At 44.8% G+C, this 17679-nt stretch overlaps 3 protein-coding genes and 1 pseudogene across 5 annotated transcripts; 2 read left to right on the forward strand and 2 right to left on the reverse strand.

Annotated features, from left to right (window-relative positions):
* Positions 1-2151: 2151 nt before the first annotated feature.
* Positions 2152-2888, reverse strand: LOC117861927 (fasciclin-like arabinogalactan protein 7; annotated as a pseudogene).
* Positions 2889-5816: 2928 nt separating this feature from the next.
* LOC117862020 (uncharacterized) lies at positions 5817-6578 on the forward strand. Its single transcript, XM_034745529.2, has one exon. It carries the CDS (start codon positions 5925-5927, stop codon positions 6345-6347), a length of 423 nt encoding a protein of 140 aa, XP_034601420.1. The 5' UTR covers positions 5817-5924; the 3' UTR covers positions 6348-6578.
* A 5983-nt stretch (positions 6579-12561) lies between these two features.
* On the forward strand, positions 12562-13269 carry LOC117862078 (uncharacterized). The gene has a single exon (XM_034745592.2). The coding sequence runs from the start codon at positions 12660-12662 to the stop codon at positions 13080-13082; it is 423 nt and encodes a 140-aa protein (XP_034601483.1). The 5' UTR covers positions 12562-12659; the 3' UTR covers positions 13083-13269.
* An 8-nt stretch (positions 13270-13277) lies between these two features.
* LOC117862076 (serine--glyoxylate aminotransferase) lies at positions 13278-16064 on the reverse strand. 3 transcript variants are annotated; one of them, XM_034745589.2, is made up of 6 exons: positions 15905-16064; positions 14922-15138; positions 14526-14810; positions 14068-14434; positions 13731-13941; positions 13278-13649 (listed from the first exon to the last, which is right to left on the reverse strand). In XM_034745589.2, exons 2-6 carry the CDS (start codon positions 15127-15129, stop codon positions 13512-13514), a joined length of 1209 nt encoding a protein of 402 aa, XP_034601480.1. In that variant the 5' UTR covers positions 15130-15138; positions 15905-16064; the 3' UTR covers positions 13278-13511. The 3 variants fall into 3 exon arrangements, with proteins under 3 accessions (XP_034601480.1, XP_034601481.1, XP_034601482.1); XM_034745590.1 differs by having other exon boundaries at positions 14922-15152; positions 15905-16053; XM_034745591.2 differs by having other exon boundaries at positions 14922-15222; positions 15905-15992.
* Positions 16065-17679: the final 1615 nt, after the last annotated feature.

A 17679-nucleotide genomic window follows, 5' to 3' on the forward strand; every position in this document is an offset into this window, starting at 1 on the left:
ATTTGACAAATATAGCTCATAATTCCTTTTTTTCTAAAAGTACGGTCCATGAAAAATAAAATTGTATATGATAAATACAAACCAAAATTATTTTTGCAAGTCCTAATTAGGAGAACAAGTCCATCAACCCGTGCTCCCGCACGGGCTAATATTTTTAAAAGATATTATATTTGAAAATATTTAGAAATCAAACTCCTAACTAATAATCAAAATTGTTTAACTACTACTCTCATTTTTTCAATACTTTAACATAATACTCATATAGACGTATAGTTATCTTTGTCTAGTCATAATTGATTTTTAATTAGTAATTACTCCATACATTTTTTCATCCACATTCACACTTTTGTCATTTTGTATCGCACCTCCATACATTGCATTTAGCATAACAATCACATTACTTCCTCACGTACATGTATAAATGGTCTACATGGTGACACCCATCATACGTATATACCTTAACTTAGTATTTCTATATTAACAATGGCATAAATAGGTAATTTAGAATCATATATAGTTTCCTATTGGACATTTCTATATGATGCACATGAAGATAATTAGATTAAATTTAGGTGTTTACTTTAGGTTATTTTCAGTAATGATACACGTGGGTAACTTAGTTACACATTTAGAATGGTATTTTAAGCTATGCTTTACAATGGTATGCATGAGTAATTTGGATGAAGATTATGGGATTACTTTAGATTATTTTTTATAATGGCAGAGCTTGATAATTTAGATATAGGTTTAGGGTTTATTTTAGAATATTTTCGTAATGATAGTTGTCGGTAACCTTTTAGAAAATATAATAGACCAATGATTATGATTGTTAGAGTTTATAGGATTCACGTTTGATATTTCTGATTTTTATGAGAATTTCTAGTATTTGTCTTTTTTTTTTCTAATGTGTCTTGTGAGAACTAATGGGAGTCTTCAATGGAAAAAAAATAAGGCCACACTACTACAACACTATTACTTGAGCTACCTCTCACTTGGTAAATATTTGAACACAATACATATATAGATATATCTTCATCCCATTGGGATGGATTTTAGTTAATAATTACTCTATAATGTTTCCATCTACATTTATAATTGTTAACTTTTCACTTTGCATCCCAAGTATGCGCATGAATTTGTTTAAGGATCCTAAGTTTGAGCTACAATTTTAACATATAAATCTATATTCTCATCACTTTCTCTATATCTTTATAAATGATAACACACACCGTGCATATATACCTTAATTATTACATCATATACCAATAGTGTAAGAAATAAACAACTTAGAATCATAATTTGGTGTATATTTTCAATTAAGGCGATTTGGATTCAAATTTAGGGTTACCTCATGTTATTTTTAATAATAGCATATGTGGATAATATAGATGCAAATTTAAGGGATTATTTGAAGTTATTTTTAAGTATTAGTGGTAGGAATTTAGTTGCAAATTTATAAGGTTATTTTAAATTATTTTTATCATGGCAGAAGTGGGTAATTTTGATAAAGATTAGGGGGTTACTTTATTTTATATAATGGTAGAGGTGGGTAATTTAGATATAGATTTAGGGGTTTACTTTAGGCTATTTTCATGATGGCATAGGTGAGTAATTTTTTAAGAAAATGTAATAGATCCAAAAGCTATGATGATTTGAGTCTACCGATTTATGGCTAGATGTTTTGCTTTTTTGCGAGAGTTTCTAGTATTTCTCTCTTTTTCTATAGTGTCCACCTAGGATCCTACGTGGCTTTATCTGGAGGCTTCAAAAGGAGCCTCCTCCAATTAGTAAGTGTAAGATGTACGGCCTTCGACACCAAGCGCGGTTGCAATATAGTGAAGATCAAAAGAGCTGATGAGTCAAGCATACCAAAAAGTGGAGATGCTTCTTCGTATCTAATGGATGGTCCTTTAGTTTACGAATAATCTATTGAGATGTTTGTTGATACTTGATACTTAGAAAAACTTTTGTTTGAATTCATGTAGTGTTGCGTACTAAATGTAATAATTGTGTACTGGTTCCTCCTAATGAGAGAAATGAAGCCGCATTTTCTGTTCATTATCTAAAAAAACATATACTATTTTACAGTGAGTAGATCATCTATGGAGTTTATTACTCTTTTGATTCCAAAACCTTTGTCTCGATGACTCTTTAGTCCCAACCAGGGGCCATCATCAGCGTGGGCTGGCTCTTGAAGATTTGCATTGGCAGGAATACCTTGTCGACCTCGTACACCGCAATTGGAGCTCTCGCATACAAGGCATTGATCATCTTCGTGTTAGACCTCACCGACATCACTGTGATAGTGCCAATGTCGTCGGTGAGGTTGAGCGTGTACCGTGAGCCGGCGAAGATGGCCACAAGGTTGCGCCTGCTGAGCTTGCTAAGCTCAGGCAGGGAGTAGAGCTTGCGGAGCGTGTGGTACAGGAGCAGGGACTTGATCTGGTCCTTGGTGAGTCTAGCAAGGGTGTTCTTCTTCAGCGATGCGAACGCGGAGTCCTTGGGGACGAAGATGGTGATGCCCGCTTTGGTGTTGTTCGCCTAACTCTAAAAAGTTTCGATGACATTGGTCTTTTGCAAGTAGTTTCAGGAAAGTTTGGAATGGACTGGCCATGCTGAGAAGATCAGCAAGGTCAACACGATACACTAGGGATGGCGGATCGATCGGGGACTGAGGAGCAGCTGGATTCTTGATCTTGTGAGCAACTGCTGGTGAGAAGAACGCAATGGCTAGGACAGCCGTGGTAAAAATGACTTCATTGAACACTATCTCGGTGTCTTCACTTCTCTAGTCCAAATTCCTGTGTTCATGCAAGAACAGTGAAGCATTAAACACCAAACCTTATGCTATTTTTCTTTGTGTAAATATCATCAACTGAAAACTGCATATCTCAGAGTCATAAAAGGACCCAAAAACGAAGAAAGCAGAAACTAGCCACGAAATTAAACATTCTCAGAGCTAACACAAAAATTGAACAGCCCTTGCTTCGACTTACACTAGGAAAAGAAAAGCAGGATGTTGAGAAGATTTGTGATTCCTCCGGTCAAGAACTTTGGAGCCAGGTCCAAATGCAGTAATAAGCCTGAAGCTTCTCTAATCTAGCTTGCAAACCTCAAAAGTGCAACGTGTGGAGGCTAAAAAAATCTCTATCTCTGAGCATTATTTCAAAGGCATCGGATTGCAAACTGAGAGACACCAGCCTATGGAGGAGGTTGACCTCTGTAGAGAATGGGAAGGAAGGCTCTCAAGGCAGGCAGATGGCAGCGCAGCAAGAAGCCAAGAAATGGAGTGTGAGGAATGTGATCGTGGAAGTCAATGAGAGCGTGCTATAAAAAAAAGTTCAGATCATGGTGTGTGCGCGGTGCGGGTGCGGGTCCCATCTTACTATTACTAATTGGAGCTCCTTTTGAAGCATCCAGGTGAAGCCACCTAGAATTCTTGGTGGACACTCTAAAAAAAGAGGGAAATCCTAGAAATTCTCAAAAAAAGCAAAACATCTAGCCATCAATCGATAGACTCAAATCATCATAGCCATTGGATCTATTATGTTTTCTAAAAAATTACCCACCTATGTCATTACAAAAATAGCCTAAAATAACCCCCAAATATATATCTAAATTACCCACCTCTGCCATTATATAAAATAAACTAAGTAACCCCTAAATTTCTTCAAAATTACCCACTTATGCCATTATAAACAATATTTCAAATAACCCCCCAAATTTGCAAATAAATTTCCCACCACTAATACTTAAAAATAATTCAAAGTAACCCCTTAAATTTACATTTATATTACCCACGAATATGCTATTATTAAAAATAATATGAGGTAACCCTACATTTGAATCCAAATCACTTAAATTAAAATATAACCAATACATGATTCTTAATCGTTTATTTCTTACACTATGTATATGATATAATAATTAAGGTATATAGGTATGATGTGTGTCACCATTTATAAAGATATAGAGGAAGTGATGGGAATATAAATTTGTATGTTACAATTATAGCTCAAACATAGGGTCCATTAAACAAATTCAAGCGCATATATGCAATGCAAAGTGAAAATTTAAAGATTATAAATGTGGATGAAAATGTTATAGAGTCATTATCTGTCACAATCGGATGAAGATAATAAGTATATATCAATATAAGTATTGTGTTTGAATATTTAACAAATGAGAAGTAGCTCAAGATAATAGTTCTGTAGGAATGTGGCCTCATTTTGTTTCGATCGGAGTCTTCTGTAGGAATGTGGCCTCATTTTGTTTCTATTGGAGACTCCACATTAGTTCTGAAGAGGCATCAGACACGTTAGAAAAAAAATACAAATCCTAGAAATTCTCAAAAAATCAGAAACATATAAACTCTAATAATCATAATAATTAGTCTATTGTATTTATTAAAAATTTACCCACCACTATCATTATGAAAATATTCTAAAATAAACCCTAAATCTATATCTAAATTACCGAGCTCTGCCGTTATAAAAAATCTAAAGTAACCCCATAATCTTCATCCAATTTACTCATGCATATGATTATAAAGAAAAACTTAAAATGTCATTCTAAATTTGTATCTAAGTTACCAATGTATGTTGTTATTAAAAATAATCTAAAGTAAACATCTAAATTTGTATCTAATTATCTTCATGTGCATGGTACATAAATATCCAAAAGTAAACTAATATATGATTCTAAAGTACCTATTTATGTCATTATTAATATAGTCATGATGAGTGTCACCATGTAGACCATTTATACATGTATATAAGGAAGTGATGAAAAATATTTTTTATGTTAATCATAATGTATGGATGTGCAATACAAAATGAAAAAGTGTAAATGTGGATGAAAAAGTGTATAGAGTAATTACTAATTAATAATCAATCACAACTGGATAAAGATAAGTACACATCTATATGAGTATTATGTTGAGGTATTGAAAAAATGAGAGAGTTGTAGGTAAAAATTTTGATGATTAGCTAGGAATTTAATTTTTAAAGAATTTTCAAATATAAAATTTTTTAAAAACATTGGCCTATGCGGGAGCACGGGTTGATGGACTAGTAGCTGCAAACGGGCCAGTGCTTCGGTTTCACATACAGGGATTTTCAAAAACCAAACTCCATGCACATGGTTAGCCTCTCACGCCCACCTTGGTCGTATACCATGTGGCCACTTTCTCAACGGCTTGATCTTTTACTTCCACCTCTCATGGTCCATTTTAATTCCGGTAGACCAGCACTGTGGACTTGCATGTGCCTCCCCTCAAGTCGGCGCCTGCTCATTTATGCATTAACAAAGGGTTTCAGTTTATGGCAAAAAGAATTGATCAAAGAACAAAAACTTTGAATTCATGCTAAAACTTTTGATTTGTTTGAAAAATCTTTGGTTTTGAAGGATATAACATCCAGTTTGGATGGCGGGCTTTTGATTGACAGCCAAAATTTTATTATTCGAGACCACAAGTTACAGCTGCAAACAAGCATATGGATTTAGGGAAAAAAAATTATTTGAAGAATGCCGTCCACCCTCATCCGCAGCAACCGTCTCCCAGAGAGAGGGGGGGGGGGGGGGGGGGGGGGGGGGGGGGACACGGCTGCACGGGCCCAAAGAGAAAACGTACTTCGCGTCGTTTCCAAGCTACCCACCAACACCCAGCAGCATCCTACCAAGTACCAACGTCAAAACCCGCAGGCCCAACCCAACCCGTCATCAAAAACCGTCAGCACAAACGCGCCTCCACAGACTGGCTGGCTGCCTGGCTCCACCGCACTCGCGACCCGCGAGCCTATAAAACCGGAACGACCGATCGCCCTTGCATCTCATCGAAATCGAGCCCCAAACCAGAGCAGACCATCCGTTCATCACTCACACTCACACGTCCCAAAGAGCAAGAACACAGGAAGAGTTCAGACATGAGCGTGGAGATCCTTGACGGCAGCACGGTCCGGAGCTTCGTGGAGGACGAGAGCGCCTTCAACTCGTCGGTGGACGGCCGGTTCGCCTCGCTGGACGCCGACCACGACGGCCTGCTCTCCTACGAGGAGATGGCCGGAGAGCTCATGAGCCTCCGGGTGCTCGAGAAGCACTTCGGCGTGGACGAGGCCGCGATTGAGCCCCACGAGCTCGGGGCGCTGTACCACGGCCTGTTCGCGAAGTTCGACAGGGACGGCAGCGGCGAGGTGGACCGTGACGAGTTCCGTGCGGAGATGAGGGAGGTGATGCTCGCTGTGGCCAACGGGCTCGGCTTCCTCCCCGTGCAGATGGTCATCGAGGAAGGCAGCTTCCTCAAGGTGGCCGTCGACAGGGAGCTCGGCCAGCTCGCCAAAGCTGCGTAAAGCTCACAGTCACATGGACATGGACTGATGGATCACTACTCGCTCGGAGTAGTATAGATTACTAAATTTTGAAGTGTCGTAATTGCAATTTTTACATCGAGTTACAGTGTTACTACGAAAATATGTAGTGTATTTCATCCATGTTGTTTATTTCATTACACAAAGACATCATACATGTAATTGCAAGACTAATTTATTGAAACAGAATTGCTCCGATTATTCCTATGGCTACTCACACATGTTCTATGGTTTTATTGCCATCTGATTTATAATAGCAAACTGGGATACGATGCTTAACTTTAAAAGATATGGATGTATTTGACAAATATGGCTCATAATTCCTTTTTTACTAAAAGTACGTGTTGGGTAAATATTAACAACCTCTTTATGCCCCTTAAACAATAATCATAGAGGCTCAGGCCCACCTGCAGCAACAGAGACCCCCACCGATCCTGCATGGGCAGGGAGTATTCCACTTCGCCTCACCCGGTCCCAGGGTCGGACACACCCGACCCCCCGCTAGCAAAACTCCGCCTCGCCCGACCCACGGTCCCAGGGTCGGATGCGCCCGACCCCTCGCCGCAAGGCTCCGCCTCACCCGACCCCGGACGTAGGGGGTCGGACTCATCCGGACCCACAGGACAAGAATCCGCCTCGGGCGCAGACCAGTAGACGAGGGCGCGGATCTCGTGGGCCCCCACCAATCTCGCCATAAATGCGCCGCGGCTCTGGCGCGCAGAAAGGCGCCCGCGCTCCTCGACGTGACCCGCCACAAGTACCCGGACGGAACACTGTAGCCACGACCATACAGGCTACAGCGGCCGCGGCCTCCCCTGTTCGCCGTAGGGCACTCATTACATGCGTCCCCCGGCACAGGAGGGAGCGCCGCCCGTTTTCGCGCTTAGTCCGGCGACAGGGACATGACGTCCGCGCCTCCCGGTCAACATGAAGGGCTACAGAGGACGGACGTCCCCCACGACGAGCACAGTTGCGGCGGCCAAACATCATCATCGTGCCTGGCAACGACGGTCGACCAGAGGATCGCCGACAGGATCCAACGGGAGTCGCCCCCTCCGGCGGCCACGCTGACGGGAGACAAAGGCCGGAAAGGAAGGCGGCGACCTGGGGACTCGGTCTTTTTCCCCATGTTTGACTTTACTTAGCTTATCTCTCTCACTTCTCCGAACATCTGGCTCACCTGTAACTCTTGTGCTCTCCTTGCACTATAAAAGGAGGACCAGGGGCCCCGAGACAGGGGACGCTCAAGCCAACAGAACCCACATCCTCTCCTCACGAGCATCAGTGCACACCCAAGAGACTTGGGACCAGCTCCCTCTCTCACCCGTTTGTAACCCCTACTACAGGCCTCGCGTGAGTAACACGAGCAGCTCCTCATACTGGACGTAGGGCTATTCCTGTCCGAACCAGTCTAACCCTGTGTCCTCTCACGCCACCATCCGAAGCCTTACGCGCATAAAGTAAATTTACTTGTCGTAGTCTTGATCCCCAAATCTCGACAACGACAGTACGGTCCATGACAAATACAATTGTATTTGATAAATACAAATCAATTTTTTTCGAGTCCTAATTAGGAGAATGTACTGCCTTGGACACCGAGTGCGGTTGCAGTACAGTGAAGATCAAAAGAGCTGATGAGTCAGGCATACTGAATAATACGGGAGATGCTTCTTCGTGTATAATGGATGGCTCTTTAGTTTACAAATAATCTATTGAGAGGCTTGTTGATACTGTGTATAATGGATGGCTCTTTAGTTTACGAATAATCTATTGAGAGGCTTGTTGATACTTAGAAAAACTTATGTTTGAATTCATGTGGGGTCGCGTACTACATGTAATAATTGTAATGGTGTACCGGCTCCTCCTAACGCGAGAAATGAAGCAGGATTTTGTGTTCATTATTAAAAAACATATGCTATTTTACAGCGAGTAAACTTGATCATTTGTGGAATTTATTACTCTTTTAGTTCTAACACCCTTATCTCGATGACTTTTTAGAGCATCTCGAGCAGTCCCTCAATAAATATTTTCCAATAACTAGTTAATAGGGATATCCCAATACCACTTTCACCGTTATTGGGAGAATTGCTTCTGCAGTATCCCAATAATCTCATCCCAATCCAACTACCGTATTGATAGAGTCACAGCTCCTCCTTTATCTAGGAAGAGTTGGGGTGAATTATTGGGTTATCCCAATAATTATTGGGAAAAGGGAAAGGTAAAGGGAGACTGTTGGAGCACTATTTTCTTATCAACTCTCCCAATATGTTAGTTGGATCGTGGAAAGGGAGACTGCTGGAGATGCTCTTAGTCCCAACCAGCGGCCGACGTCAGCGCATGTTGGCTCTTGAAGATTTGCATTGGCAGGAGATCCTTGTCGACCTCGTACACAGCAACTGGAGCTCTCACAGACAAGGCACTGATGACCTTCACGTTGGACCTCATCGACATCACTTTGATAGTGCAAATTGTCGTCGGTGAGGTTGAGCGTGTACCGTGAGCCGATGAAGGTGGCCACAAGGTTGCGCCTGTTGAGCTTGCCGAGATCAGGCAGGGAGTAGAACTTGCGGAACACGTGGTCCAGGAGCAGTGGTCCTTAGCGAACCTTGCAAGGGTGTTCTTCTTCTTCTACGCGGCGAACGTCGAGTCCTTGGGGACAAAGATGGTGATGCCCGCTTGGTGTTGTTCGGGCTCTAAAAAGTTTCAATGACATTGGTCTTTTGCAGGTAGTTCAGGAAAGCTTGGAATGGCCCGGCCACGTTGAGAAGATCAGCAAGATCAACATACCTTGGTCATATACCAAGTGGCCACTTTCTCAACGACGGCTTGTTATTTGACTTCCACCTGTCATGGTTCATTTTGACTCCAGTAGACCGATACCGTGGACTTGCATGTGCCTCCCCTCACGTCGTCGCTTGCTCATTATGCATTAACAAAGGCTTTCAGTTTATGACAAAATGAATTAATCGAATAATAAAAACTTTGGATTCAGGCCAAAACTTTTGATTTGTTTGAAAAATCTTTAGTTTTGAAGGATATAACCTCCGGTTTGGATGGCGGGCTTTTGATTCACAGCCAAAACCTTATTATCCGAGACCAGAGGTTACAACTGCCACGAGCATATTGATTTAGGGAAAACACTTCTGAATCGATCATAATCCATAGAAATTCATACCGCTCTTTAAAGAAGCAAAAGGGAGAAGATGCCACATCAAAGATCAGGCTCCATAAAACTATAAGGATGTATAATAGAAGTGATGAGTGTGGAAGGCTATGGGTATGGCATAACAAATTGGCATAGGTGTAGAAAAAAAAATAGCGAGTGAGCAAAAATCGTAGAAAATCTCTTCATTTTAGAGCTGGTGCACTCCCAACAGGGGTAGGATATCCACATCGCCCGCTAACCCGTTAACCATCCGATCTGTTGAGCTTGCAATAATGACCATCCGATGCGGGTCCGGTCGGCCCATCAACCGTCGACCCGAGTCTTCACGAATTCTCTCCAGCCCGCTCCACCTGCGTCTCAATCCCCCAACCAGGGAAAAGAACGCCGCCACGCCGGCGCATCCAGCCTTGCCGCTCCGCTATGGAATGTCCTTGCCACCTATGCCGCCGCTACCGCCTCCATGCCACAACAAGGCAGACGCATTCGCTCTTTCTCCTTCCTCACGCGCGACAACCTTCTCCGCCCATATCCCTACTGCCTCTGTCTCCCTAGAACTCAGCACGGGCAGACAACTTCGATCCAGGAGAGAATGGCACTTCACATGTTTGGCAACGGTGATGTGCTCCTGCACGGCGAGGAGTGGAGCAACCTCCAATCGTGAGTACGGCAACCTGGAGCGCGCACTGGGCACGCACCCTGAAAGATGCGCGCGTTGCGATCCAACACCTTGCGATGCGCATCGGCGAGCCCATGGGAAGAGTAGACAATGGAATGACCGGCAAGGGCCGAGTACTGTGGCGTCATTGCGTCAATAACGCTACGAGACGGTAATGGTCCTGCTGCTCCCACTCTGTCGGGTGAGAGCATCATCGTGAATGACTGGAACACGCTGCAGTAATCTGCTACAACAAAATATTGGCGAGGTACCCAAAGCACAATACAACTACTTCACCTCCATAGAACATGTACGCATGTCACAACCCTATATTATTATGCATGTGATATGTTGCCAAGTCTATCTCTGTATTTGCAAAAAGAAAAATGTTGATAACTCAATATTGTGCATAATAGTCTGAAGAGTAAGGTGAACGGAATTAACTACACTTATCAGATCAATCCTCTTATTAATTATATTTATAATACTATTCATGAAACTGCGTACCTCTGATTTATATAACATGCTACAACTTATCAATATTATTTAGTTTAATTAATCTTTGTTGGGAAGTTTGTATCGAAATTGTTTCTTTGAAATTCAAAGTTAATTTAGCTATCAAATGTTCAGTGAAGCTATAGGTCATGGATGTTGAAGAGTGTGTGCAAGCAGAGTTCAGTATGGATATAGCTAACAAAATATCTGCTACATTCTTAGTGCAAGTAGAAAAAACATGCATGAAACCCACGTTTGTACTAATCATAACAAGGTAGACTTGCCAAATCTTATCTATAGCAAAAAATACCGGAAAGAATCTTTGTATGATAACTACTAGGTCAACATCATTTCCATCAATAGGAAATTCATCCCGCAGAAGTAAAGTCAACTGATACTTTCATTCCATTTGTTAGTCCGCTCGAAATACAACTCAGCTTGAGAAACTTACGCAAAATGCAATCATATTGCCAGTATGGTTTGTGTTTAAGGTATGTTGATTTTCTTTTCCACATCCTTACTTCCTTTATAGAATTGGAATTGGGTATACGCAAATTTATCTCATCCGTAATCTGTTACTGACACTGGTTGTTTGTTAAAATGGAATTTTAGCACATATCTAATAAAGTAACATACCTTTTTCTACAATAAAATATAATAATACATTCTTCATATATCTACCATTGGAAAATCTAAATGGGTCAATCTGGCATCCCAAGACGCAGAATGGTCAGAGGCAGAGCTTTAGAAAGTGCTGAAATTTTAAATTGTCGGAGCACCTTGCTGAGAAACTTTTGGAGCAGGTTTGAGCCTCTATCTAAATTCGTTATCAGAGGTAAATGACACAAGAAGGAACACTCACTTTTGCCTAAGTTAAATGGGATCTAATGTTGAAGCATATGGATATGAAAATTTTCAAACAACTTCTGTTAGTTTCAGTGTATATATGGTAGTTTTTATTCTTTGATAAACATTATTGTCCTTCAGCGCACAAACTGATGTGTTCTTCATATACCTCTTTTGTTCACCTCGTAAAACACAAGACACCCCATGCGATAGGAGTAATTATGGAAGCAGCGAAGCTATGCACATAAATAGTATCAATTTATTACTACTATCAAAAATGTTCAACAATCAACTCATTACAATTTTGCGAGTATGCTCTCGGAACTAATTTACCATGTACCAGCCACATGTCATTATGATGCTTCAGTTTTATTTTGCCTAGCTATGCTACATGCTCTGCCAAATTTCTAGTGACTAATTAGGGATGAGAAAAATAAAGTTTCACATTAATTTGCATGGAAACAATTTATGTACAATAGTGTCTAGTGACTAATTAGGGATGAGAAAAATAAAGTTTCACATTAATTTGCATGGAAACAATTTATGTACAATAGTGATATAATGTCAAGCATAGATGAGGAGACAAAGGCCAATCCCAAAGTCTATTTAATAATCCACACCCTCCAATTCGAAATATCTATCATTACTTATTTTTTCCAAATTTTAACCAACAATATTATTTAAGTAATTGGTTAAATAGAGTGAAATGAGTACCACTTTGAGATTGAACTACGAGACACATTATTTAAGAATGCCGTCCACCCTCGTCCGCAGCAACCGTCTCCAAAAACCGCCCCATGGTGCCCAACCTGTCAGCACGACCCGGGGCACACGTTTTCTCAACATGCCACTGCCACCAACCCAGAGAGGAAACACGGCTGCACGGGCCCAAAGAGAAAAAGTACTTCGCGTCGTTTCCAAGCTACCGACGTCAAAACCCGCAGGCCCAACCCAACTCGTCATCAAAAACCGTCAGCCCAAACGCGCCTCCACCGCACTCGCGACCCGCGAGCCTATAAAACCGGAAGGAACGACCGATCGCCCTTGCATCTCATCAACCTCGAGCCAAACCAGAGCAAACACCACTCACCCGAACACGTCCCAAGAGCGAGATCACAGAGAGAGTTCAGACATGAGCGTGGAGATCCTGGACGGGAGCACGGTCCGGAGCTTCGTGGAGGACGAGCGCGCCTTCAACTCGTCGGTGGACGGCCGGTTCGCCGCGCTGGACGCCGACCACGACGGCCTGCTCTCCTACGCGGAGATGGCCCGGGAGCTCATGAGCCTCCGGGTCCTGGAGAAGCACTTCGGCGCGGACGACGCGGCCGTGCAGCCCGACGAGCTCGCCACGCTCTACCGCGGCCTGTTCGCCCGGTTCGACAGGGACGGCAGCGGCGAGGTGGACCGTGACGAGTTCCGTGCGGAGATGAGGGAGGTGATGCTCGCCGTGGCCAACGGGCTTGGGTTCCTCCCCGTGCAGATGGTCGTCGAGGAAGGCAGCTTCCTCAAGGTGGCCGTCGACAGGGAGCTCGGCCAGCTCGCCAAAGCTGCCTAAAAGTTCAGAACAGGGCACAGCAGCTACTTGCTGTTGATTGCTAAACTTTGATGCGTTTCGTATTTGTTACCGCTATTTTTTACATTGAGTTACAGCATTTTCTACTAATTCATGTACTTGCGCTTGTTCTGTAATTACTTGGAGACATAATTTGGGCAATATGATTTGTGAGAACTATGTTTGGAAATACCCGAGTTACACGCAGACAGTTCCTTAATTAAAAGCTGCAGTTCACAAAGTTATACTCCTTAGCACAGCCGAGTGTGAAAACTAACTTTACATACACAGAGAGTATAGCCAATAGTTACTGCACGCGGCTGCTCTGCCAGTGCCAGGCGGCAGAGGCAGACAGAGCTGCCCGGTTCCGTTTGTTCTGGCCGTCGCTGGCCTTGCTTTGCCTTGTGTGACTGTCGTGTCGGTGCGCGGAGCTCAGATCCTGGACGGGATCAGAGGCGTGGAATTCGACAGGTACGCTGCCGCGGCCGCCACGCCGCTGCCGAGCTTCACCGGGTAGCCCACGTCCTTGAGCACCATCTCCACCCCGCTCAGGCACCCCAGCAGTTGCAGCTGCAGAGCAGAACAGTGAATGTTATTTCAGATTGCAATGCAGGATCGACGTCTTTAGCAGAACAGTGGAAGCATACGAACCTCGTTGAGGTTGCCGAGATGGCCAATCCTGAACACCTTCCCGGCGACCTTGTTGAGGCCGAGCCCGAGGCTGAGGTTGTACCGCTTCCAGGCGTGCTTGACGATCTCGCCGCTGTCGATATAGGGCGGCACGACGACGGCGGTGACCGTGTCGCTGAACCACTCCTCCTTCTGGGTGCAGTTCTTGAGCCCCCACGCCTCCACTGCCAGCCTGCAAAATCAAGATTGGTCGATGGAGCAGCCTCCGTTCATGAGTTCATCCACCACACTGCGTCGTTTGCATCGAAGAAAGAAAGAAAGAAACCGATGCAAGCAGAGCAGAACAAGGCGTGCGCACCTGGTGGCGGTGCCGAGGCGTTTGTGCCTCTTGAAGACGTTGTCGAGGCCTTCCAAGAAGAGGAGGTCGAGCGCGGCGCGCAGGCCGTAGAGGAGCTGGATGGAGGGCGTGTAGGGCCAGTAGGAGCCAATCTTGTAGGACTTGAGGTAGTCGTTCCAGTCGAAGAAGACGCGCACGGACTTGGCCGTCTTGCTCGCCTCCAGCGCCTTGGGGCTGGCGCACACGATGCCCAGCCCCGTCGGCATCGACAGCGCCTTCTGCGACCCCGTCAGCGCCACATCCACGCCCCACTCGTCCATGCGGAAGTCCAGCGCGCAGATGGACGACACGCCGTCCACCAGAATCAGCGCCGGGTGCCGGTACGTGTCTGCGTAGATGTATATATGTATATATATAATTATATATATGTGCGATCGGGAGTGAAATGCATGGAGTATCGGAGGAGATCATGGACTGACCGAGGAGCTTGCGGACGGTGGCGAGGTCGTTGGTGACGCCGGTGGCGGTCTCGTTGTGGACGATGGCGATGGCCTTGATGGTGTGGGCCGTGTCCTGGCGGAGCTTGGCCTCGAGGACGTCGAGGTCGGCGCCCCGGCCCCAGTCGCTCTCCACCACGTCCACGTTGAAGCCCAGGCGCTGCTGCTGGTCGATCCATAGCAGGCTGAACTGGCCGATCAGGAACGACACGATACGGTCACCCGGTGACAGCGTGTTCGTCAGCGCACTCTCCCACGCGCCCGTCCCTGCAACGCGAGCCACGACGAGTGTGCTCAGTGCTCACACGATCGAGCTGCTACAATGTGCATTGACATCTCGCTATGAACACGTGCAGATGAAGAAGATTATTAAGGTACCGGTGGTCGGGATGATGAAGGGGGTGCCGGTGGTGGTCTTGAAGATCTTTTTTACGTCCTCGAGGAGGATCTTGGTGAGGACGGGCACGGCCGGCGAGCGGTAGTCCTCGTTCTGGCGGTTCATGGCGCGGATGACGGGGTCCGGGATGTTCACCGGGCCCGGGACGAACAGGTGGGTCCGCCCAGGGCCGTACACGTAGTCCGCCATCTTTGTTTGCTGCAGTGGTGTGACTGTGTGAGTAGGCAAGAGACCAGTCAAACACACAGCAGTCGAGGTCGGCCCAGCCCCGTCGGCATATACCTGCCAGGGCATCTAGCGTGAGCTTTCTAATGGGCCTAGGTAGAGCCCCACAGCGTTTTTTTTCCACGAATAGGCCCATTAGCCCTCCAAAGAGCTGCTCGTTTTCTCTGAAACCGTTCTATTGCGGTGTTCTTGTGAACACAAACATGCTTTTCAGGATGTAAATTATGGCAAAAACTAATGTAAATAGTAAGAATAGTAACATGGTAAATTGTTTCCTATGCGTAAAAAACCATTTTATCTTCTTCTAAATTGTTCTTACATGTGAAGCCTGTTAGCTAATTGATCCTTAAATCGCTTGCTCAAGGGCAAAAGCCAAAAGGGCTTCAATACTGTCATCGTTTTTATCGAAACCAGCAAGAGATAAGATCCTTCCTGCTCATGCAAAGGTTCATCAACTATAGGTTGTCCCGATGCCTCCGAGCTACGTCAGTCAACCACGCAAAGGCATGCCTAGCAGCGACAATATTCAGAGAGATAACTTCGTTCGGGATAAAGACAAACATTCAGAGACAGCCAGACAAAGCCAGCTCGATCAACTCATTCTTAAAACCAACGAACAGAAACTTCTCCTGTTCCTTCCTAAAACACAAATCTTTCGCAAATTCATGATAATCTAGACGGCACCATCATCGCTGATTAAAATTTGCTCGGAGAAGAAGACGAGGGTGCACGCGCATACCTGTGCTGTTCTGCTGTGGCTTGCTCGCAGACCGCAGGGAGGAGGAAAAGGAGCCGCGCACGTATGTGAAATACGGGAGGCTGGGGGGAGGGGGATTGGGATGACGACGCCTATATAGGAGCCAATGTCCAAAGGACGGTCCTTTCGTGGGCCCCGCCCCCGTCCCGCGTGGCAGATAAGGCGCCCTGGCGGGAGAGGCCCTCAGAGCTCCGGCCCCCGGGGACTGGGAGGAGGGGAGTGGCTTGCAGCGCTCCAGCGTCCGCGGATGACGCCGCAGCCGCTGCTGCCCAATTCTTTTTGAAAGTAAGGGGTGCTTGATATTTGAGCTCTAGTTGATGTCACATCGAATTTTTAGAAGCTAATTAGAAGAATTAAATATAGATTAATTATAAAACTAATTATACGGATGGAGACTAATTCGCAAGATGAATTTATTAAGCTTAATTAATTCATGATTAGCACATGTTTGCTGTAGCATCACATTGTCAAATCACGAACTAATTAGGCTTAATAGATTCATCTCGCAAATTAGTCTCCATCTGTGCAATTGATTTTGTAATTAGTCTATGTTTAATACTCCTAATTAGTATCTAAATATTCGATGTGATAAGAACTTTAGTCCAGACTAAAGAACCAAACATCCCTAAGGCCACCAAACACCCCCTAAGCTCCTTTTGGAAGGCCTCCCGCTTCAGCTCCTCCAATGCTCCCGCCGGAGCCTAACGGTCCATGAAAAATGAAAAATGGCTCCAGCAGAGAAGCGAAATCGCGTTCCCTGGAGCCATTCATAAAAATATAGAAGAAGTTATTTTGCCAAATAATTTTCAAAACAGCTTTAACTCCACCAAAAAAGTTGCTCCATCATAGAAGCCACAACCAGAGCTGTTTCAGCCACAGCGACAGTCCTATAAAAGGAGTCCTAATCTGCTGCCCAATTCTTAAGGGCTTCTTTGCCGCAAAGCGAATCATTGTCCTACCTGTCTCAGTCATGTACCGGTTCGTCTATTCAAGAAATGGAGTTCATCTTTTCATGAACGATTCAAAAACATGCATCGATTCATGCTTATAAAAAAAGGTCCACATGGATGAGCGGATGGAGGTGACACGTACGGGTTAGCTCGGCTCCAATGGGTGCCAATCTGCAGGCGACGGCCGCGGATGCGGCCACGTCACCCCTCGGCGCGGCACGTTATCCCCTCCCGCTTGGGCTCGGCGGTGTCCGTGGAAACCCAGCACCATTTTTTTTCCCTTCCCGTGCGTCGTCGTCTTTTTAGTTATGCAAACGACAAAAATGATTTTTGAGCAGGCCTGAAAAAGAAAGAGAGTTCAGAGTTGAATTGAAAACAAAAGAAAATGATGGGAAGGGGGAGGTAACAGCTAGTGCAGGTGAGCTGTGAATGTTCAAGTGAGGGCATGAGGGCGGAAGTGTCCATGCTGCCTCTGCCGCAAATCTCAATCAAGCAAAATATCCTACCAAAAAAATCAGGCAAAATGTATGTAGGGGCCGCTTGTACGCGGGCCACACGTTGCCAAGCCGCAGATGCGGCGGCAAATTCTTGAGCCACAACTTTGGCCAAAATCATGAAGAAAAAAAGCTGCCACAACATAACCTTTGTCAGCAACCAGCTTTTGCGGCGGCGCCACACTTGTGGCGTGGTGGCTGTGCGTGGTCAGCAACCAAGCACCCGTACACGTTTGTTGAATCCAGTGCAGTGTTTCTTGTGCGAGACATTGATGTTTCAGAGACAAGTAAAATGCACGTGCGTGCCGCACGT

The sequence above is a fragment of the Setaria viridis genome, chromosome 6 (genome assembly GCF_005286985.2).
Source record: "Setaria viridis chromosome 6, Setaria_viridis_v4.0, whole genome shotgun sequence".
Taxonomy (NCBI): Eukaryota; Viridiplantae; Streptophyta; class Magnoliopsida; order Poales; family Poaceae; genus Setaria; species Setaria viridis.

Bases quoted from the DNA above. Each gene is read 5' to 3' on its own strand.
- LOC117862020 (XM_034745529.2), top strand. From the start codon at position 5,925: ATGAGCGTGGAGATCCTTGACGGCAGCACGGTCCGGAGCTTCGTGGAG.
- LOC117862078 (XM_034745592.2), top strand. From the start codon at position 12,660: ATGAGCGTGGAGATCCTGGACGGGAGCACGGTCCGGAGCTTCGTGGAG.
- LOC117862076 (XM_034745589.2), bottom strand. From the start codon at position 15,129: ATGGCGGACTACGTGTACGGCCCTGGGCGGACCCACCTGTTCGTCCCG. The intron at 14,811-14,921 runs GTACCTTAATAA...CTCGCGTTGCAG, and splicing joins CTTCATCATCCCGACCACCG to GGACGGGCGCGTGGGAGAGT. The intron at 13,942-14,067 runs GTGCGCACGCCT...TTGATTTTGCAG, and splicing joins CGCCTCGGCACCGCCACCAG to GCTGGCAGTGGAGGCGTGGG.